The sequence below is a fragment of the Myotis davidii genome, unplaced genomic scaffold (assembly GCF_000327345.1).
Source record: "Myotis davidii unplaced genomic scaffold, ASM32734v1 scaffold8, whole genome shotgun sequence".
In the NCBI taxonomy this organism is placed as follows: Eukaryota; Metazoa; Chordata; class Mammalia; order Chiroptera; family Vespertilionidae; genus Myotis; species Myotis davidii.
The window spans coordinates 1,356,868-1,363,849 of NW_006299520.1; the positions used below are offsets into that span (position 1 = coordinate 1,356,868).

The 6,982-nt window shown below is 40.3% G+C and overlaps 1 protein-coding gene across 1 annotated transcript in view; it reads left to right on the forward strand.

The window, feature by feature from the left end:
* The first annotated feature begins 341 nt into the window (after positions 1-341).
* Positions 342-6,982, forward strand: part of MMP20 (matrix metallopeptidase 20) — a 38,499-nt gene continuing 31,858 nt past the window's right edge. The window contains exon 1 of the mRNA XM_006775238.2: positions 342-474. Within this exon, the coding sequence (XP_006775301.1) occupies positions 349-474 (126 nt within the window). The 5' untranslated portion in view covers positions 342-348. The remainder of the gene's footprint in view (positions 475-6,982) is intronic.

The window sequence follows — 6,982 nt, forward strand, 5'->3', positions numbered from 1 at the left end:
CCCAAACTGAGACTAATCAAATGACTCAGTTTAGTTGGGTTCTAGTTAATCAAGTTTATCCCAATTTGTGTAAGGAGCTGATAGAATTCAGTAAAAGTGACCGCTTATCTCCTTTTGTGACTTGGCAAATTGCAAAGAATGAAGCTTTCCCTGACTCCTGTGTACTGCTGTGTTACCCAGTCATCAGGGAGAGAAATGAGCTGTATAATTACCTTTTGAGACATGAATCATCCTTGCTCTGAGGGTCCAGACCTGTTTGACTCTATAAAAGCAGCTCAAGGTCGAAGTGCAAATGTGCACTGTCTGCCGTCCCCGAGGCTGATATAATTACCAAGCTACCTTGAGGAGATGAAGGTGCTGCCTGCATCTGGCCTCGCTCTCCTCCTCATCACGGCTTTGAACTTTTCCTCTGCAGCCCCCTCCCTATTTGCAGCCACCCCCAGGACCTCAAGGAACAACTACCACCTCGCACAGGTTTGTGACTCTTTGCAGAATTCCCTCTTCCTTTTCCCACCCCAGGAAACTAAGAGTATAACGAGAAAATAAGGGGGAAATCTGTCATTGTTTTTAAAATCTATAATAATAAAAGCATACTATGCTAATTAGATCGGACGGCCGAACAGCAGAATGACTGTCCGGACAACCTTCTGGACGAAGCCGGGGCTACGAGGGCCAAGCCCCTTGCACAAATTTTGTGCATCAGGCCTCTAGTCTTCTTATAAGTCCATTGAAAGCCACTAGATTCCATCTGCTGTGAAACTAAGACTGGCTGGTGCATGTTAGGTGTACGTTTGTATGACTAAATAAATAATTGAATGATTATCTACCTAGTTATCTTGCTTCTTACAGAATTTGAGGTGGTTTGCAAAAATATATGCCATACAAAAAGACCAAAGAAGTATTTGGGAAATAATATATGAGGAAAATTAAGGCAGCAATTGAGGTGTACAGTTGGCATATAGTAACTAGGCTTCCTGGAAGTCTGCCTGTACTCAGGGAAAACTTGGTCAACATCTAAAGTGAACCAAGTTTTTCCTGGGTACCTACCTGCTTCTCATTTGACAGTCTTTCCTCTCTAAAGCATTTCCCCATTTGCTTTCATTTTCTGTATCTCCCCTTTTAAAATCTCTCCCAAATGACTATTGGGAGGGATCTGATACAAATAATTCCTATTGGAATTTTTGCAAAGACTACGTGTGACTCAAAGTGATTCAATGTACAAGGGTGGACAAAAGTAGGCTTACAGTTGTTTGTGTAGAAAAAGACATCCAATACAATAGCTTTATTAACTCAAAAGAATGTCACAAGGCAACTGTAGACCTACTTTCGCCCACCCCTGTATATATTCTTCTAAGTGTTTTTGTTGTTGTCCTTTTGCATTTAATAGGAAGGTAGCAATCTTTAACCTAAAAAAACAAGTCTCATATGACGGAACTTCCAACAGTAATGAAAGGTGTGTGGATGAGATGTTTTTGCACCAGGGCCTCTCTTTTAAGAGTCTAAGTGACAGCACATCTGTGATCACCAAGCCTGCCCCCGGGGTGCTTTCCTGCCTGCCAGGCTACACCTGCGTGCTGCCTGCAGAGCTGCCCTGCAGCGCTGATTTTCACCTACATGTACCTCATCGTGTTCCTACTGACTGTTCACACCACTCATCCATTCTGACTGGTCAGGCCCCCTACCAACCAGCCATTAAACATTTTGAATATCAATCGGCCCTGCCCACAAATAAGACAGTGAATGCCAAGAACAGGCCTGTTGAGTTAAACTTCCTTTGATTTGAGTCCACTTTTAGAGGAATTCAATTCAAAATAACATAGCTCAAATACTGGCTTCTGTTTTAAATTTCATTTCATCGGTGCCACCCAGCTTTGGGTCCCTTCTCCCCAAATGTGGTTTTGCCTCGCCCACCTCATGCCGCTCTGATTCGGACTCAGCGGAGACTTCGTGACCCCAAAGGGAGGAGCACACTGCGGCCTGACTGAGCTGAGGTGGATGGAGACCGTGACGCTAGTACAGGTTCCGACAAACTATGGTCGTGGGAGATACCGGCATCCCCTATTCACTTACCTGTGGTCTATTACTCTTTCGTTCCACAATGGAGTGTGGCAAAACCAAAAATATTAACTTTCAGTCTTTTACAGAAAAAAAAAAAATTAGTTGACCTAAAAATTAGCAGTTTGCACCGGAAGAAGACTAGAACATTTGGGAGAAGCCATCCTTGCAGGAGCATTTGGAAAAGTTAGGTGGCCTGGCAATATTGGGGATTTTTAGTGATCCCTGACTTCTTTTTCTCCAAAATAAGCCAGCTTCTGTCTGTTTTCCTAATGATATGCCCTCAGAATGACTTTTGACCAAGGACCAAGAAAACCTGTCAACACCTTGCCACCTGGCAAACAACACCTTCCCCTGCCTGCCAAATCCCCAGTCATCAGCTCCGAACAAAAGCAGGTATCACTCTTTCATTCTTAGAATAATCTGGGCAAACCTCTAATGTGGGTCCCAGTGACTAAAACAAAAATTAGTGTCCCACCTTCTGGTTTACAGAATCATATAACAACTTTGACAGCCTTAAAATACAACAAATAAGACAGCACGAAAGTAGACAGTTTAAGTTCATTCATTCAGTGATGATTTATTGACTGCTGACGGTGTGCTAGGCGCCAGGGTCGGTTCTCAGTTTTGGATAAACATCAATGAACAAAACAAGTAATGTCCCTGTGCGGACGGTGCTTACTTGGGGATGACAGAGGGCATGGGAAGGTGCTGGGGGGAGATAAACACGTAGTCGATTGACAAATGTCCGAGATTATTTCAGAAAGTGATGTGATGTTGGAAAAAATTAGCCGGGCTGACAGAGAGTGACTGGGACAGTGGGGCGCATTTTCACCTGGGTAATCCAGGAAGGCTTCTCCGAGGAAGTGGCATTCGCGATGACCCTGCGCTACATGAAAGAGCCAGTCCCATGAAGATCCGGAGGCAGAGCAGTCCAGGCAGAGGAAATAGCCAGTGCAGCATCTTGGCGGGTGAAGGAGCATCAGGCTAGTGTGGCAAGAGCTGAGAGACCACAGGAAGAAGTCACTGGCTGAGTCCCAGAGACAGGCAAGGCCAGTGGATCACCTGGGGCCTGGGAGCCGGCGTCAGGATAAACAGCTCCCACACTGCTCTCTTCCTTCCATTTGATCACTCATTGGGAGAGAACAAGTGGTTTCTTGTGCCTGGAAACACAGACAAGCAACATTTCCAAATACCATCTGCTGCTTCTCAAACCCACAAACACAGAAATCTACAGCTGAAAAGATGAACAGGATTTTAGTTGATGTATTTAATGTCCACTTATACCCGTTCAATTCTGATTTGCTGATGAACAGAAAGGCTTCAAAAATGAAGGATGATGAAATGCTTACTTTGTCTTAATCCAGGGTTTTATTCTTTTTGTTTGTTTTTTAAAAATTAGTGACATCAATATAACATTTAAAGCAGGTTGTTAAATTGTCCTTAAAAATAATATAAATGTTTATTATCACATTATTATGGAATCATTAAAAAAAATAAAAACTTCACAAATATAAATTGTTAAATTTGGGTGTCTTTACTACCATTTTACTCTCTGTGCACAGAGATATTTTTAAATGTTATTATATTTGGTTCCTATCTTTCTCAGTAATTATTATGTCACAAGAAAATATTTATTTTTATACTATTGCCATGAACATTATTTTGAAGAGTTATACATATTCCAGAATACAGGGGTGAGCAAAAGTAGGTTTACAGTTGTGAGCACACAAAACACAGAGTTAATAATAATCATTGTAATAATCATAATGCATGTCTTTTTCCATATGAACAACTGTGGACCTACTTTTGCTCACTCCTGTACAAGTGAGTTTTAATTTAATAATTTCTTTTGTTGGACACATAAATTATTTCCGTATAAATAATGTTTCTATGAACATCTTTGTACATCAGCCTAATCTGAAGGATTACTTTTTCAGGGTAGATTTCCAGAAGTGGAATTAATGAGTAAAATACTATATAGAGAGAGAGAGGGGGGCGGGGGCCCGGTGCACGAAATTCATGCAAGGGACTTGGCCCTCGAGGCCCTGCGGCCCTGCCCTCCACCCATTGGTTGTTCAGGAAGGTCGTTCTGCCATTCAGTCTAATTAACATATTAGTTCTTTACTATATAGGATATACTAGTATACATATTAAAATATTTTTATACATTTAAAAGCATTTTCAGCCCTGGCCAGAATGATTCAGTGATTAAAGCATCGGAGGATCTCTGGTTCGATTCCCAGTCAAGGACACTTACCTGGGTTGTGGGTTCAATCCCAGACCCAGGTCAGGGCACATGCAAGAAGCAACCAATTAATGTGTCTCTCTCTCACATTGATGTTTCTCTTTCTCTCTCTCCTCCCTTCCATTTTCTCTAGAAATCAATGGAAAAAGTATCCTCCCATTTCAGGTGAGGATTAAAAAATATATATATTTTAAAAAGCACTTTTCACAATGAGGATCTTATTGGATCCTCACACTGCTGTGGTCAGTAGGACAGATACCAACCCTATTTTATAGATGAGAAAGTTGAAATCAAAAGAATTTAAAGGAATTTCTGAAAACCTAAGGAATATTCTATTAGGATTTATCACACAACATCAAAAGTTCTCAACTCCCTTTCTGTGACTTAGCCAAAGTAGAAAGAAAATGTTGAAGAAACCATATCTTGAATTTCACCTTGTGTTGAAGCATACTTAACTCTGAGTTTTAAACTCTTAATCCTCAGGAAGTACACTAGGAAAATGCAGTGAAATAGAATTAGGGGGAGACCTGGGCCACTGTTTTGCTGGGACAGACTCTCTGGGACTCCATTGTTTTTATTTCTCAAACATTGAAAGAGAAGTGGAGAGGGAACCACCTGAACCCTTAACCCTGTGATTTAACAGTGTGGGGTGGGAAGGGAGGAGGGTGAATGGGACACATCTGATATGTGCTGAGATCTTTGACCCAGGGTCACAATCAGATGTTGAGCCAACAGTGCATGAGTGTTAGATTTAACACAAACACAATTCTAAGTGCACATCTATTTGCCTAATTGAATATTTTGACCCTGAAAATTATGCTAAAATCTTATCAATAATTTTGGCAAGAAAGTTCTGGAATTATTTAGGCTCTCAGAACATTGGATAATTCTTCAAAGAAGAACAGTACATAGCCATACAGGCCGACCTTGAGAAACAAGGAAAATCCCAAATAAACAATCTAACTTTACATGTAAAGGAATTAGAAAAAGAAGAACAAACAAAACTTAAAGTCAACAGAAGGATGGAAATAATTAAGGTCTGAGCAGAAATAGAAATTTAAAAAACAAACAGTAGAAAGGATAAATGAAATCAAAAGCTGGTTCTTTGAAAAGATAAACAAAATTGGCAAACCCTCAGCCAAACTTACCAATACAAAAAAAGAGAGCCCAAATAAATAAAATCATAAATGAAAGAGAAATAACAACAAACACCGCAGAAATACAAGGAATCATTAAAGAACACTACAAACAATTATTTGCCAACAAATTTGACAATCTAAAAAAAATGGATAAATTTCTAGAAGCATACAACCTTCCAAGACTGAGCCAGGAAAACATAAAATATCTAAACAGACTGATACTAGCAGTGAAATTGAAGCAGTAATCAAACTCCCAGCAAATGAAAGTCCAGGACCGGATGGCTTCAAAAGGTGAATGCTACCAAACATTTAAAGAAGAATTAATACCTATCCTTCTCAAACTATTTCAAAACATCGAAGAGGAAAGAATGCTTCCAACTCATTCTACAAAGCCAGCATTACCCTGGAGGTACATTACCCGAGGACTAGTGTTACTTCACATGAATATATAATACTATATCTAACAAATCCCCTATTGTTAAACATTAAGATTGTTGCCAATGTTTTATTATTTACATAAATAAATATGTATATATAACATGCAAATTAAAACATACATAATTTATGTAGAATATAAGTAAGTGTATAGTTCATGGAATATCTAAATAAATGCTACTTATATGCAATAAAATACCTTATATATAATGTATAAATATAAAATTTTATATATAATAAAAATGTATATATAAATCTTTAACTGTTCCTTGTTTATTTTCCTGAAATAAGTTGGATCAACAGCAGGTTCTGATTCTGCATTTGTGCAACTCTGCCTAACTCACTTCACCTAAGCAGTCATAGAAAAGTATTTTGAATGATATATGAGAGGGTTAAGCTTTATGTGCAAATTAAAGCTTTATAACATACTAGAGGCCCAGTGCACGAAATTCCTGCACTTGGAGGGGTGGGGTCCCTCAGGCCAGCCTGTGCCCTCTTGCAGTCCAGGACCCCTCAGGGGATATCAGCCTGCCAACTTAGGCCCGATCCCCACCTAAGCCAGCAGTCAGACATCCCTCTGCCAGTCCAGGACCCCTCCCTCCTTACTGCCTGCCTGCTCTGTGGGAGCGCACTGACCACCAGGGGGAAACTCCTGCATTGAGTGTCTGCCTCCTGGTGGTCAGTGTGTGTCATAGCAACCAGTCGTTCTGCTGCTGGTAGTTCTACAGTTCGGTTGATTTGCATATTAGGGTTTTATTATATAGGATGATTACTTTTACTTGTCTCAAGGGACAAAGAGCCTGTCCCAGGAAACCTGCCCCACAGAAACAAGTTCAACCCCACACACTGAACACACCTGAACTGATTAAAAGCCTCAGCAGGGAAACGGATTGAACCTCTGTATTTGCATAAGGTGAGAGGCTGGAGCACAAAGCCTCTGAGAGTTAAAAACATTGATGTCTAAGGAAAATATGATACCAATAACTGCTCACCAGAGGACTAGGAGAGTCTGTTTCACAAATTGGGTACAGATGTCAAGGACAAAAAAATGATTAAGGGGGGGGGGGGAATGTTCTTTTTCCTTCCATTTTTTTTCTCTCTTACA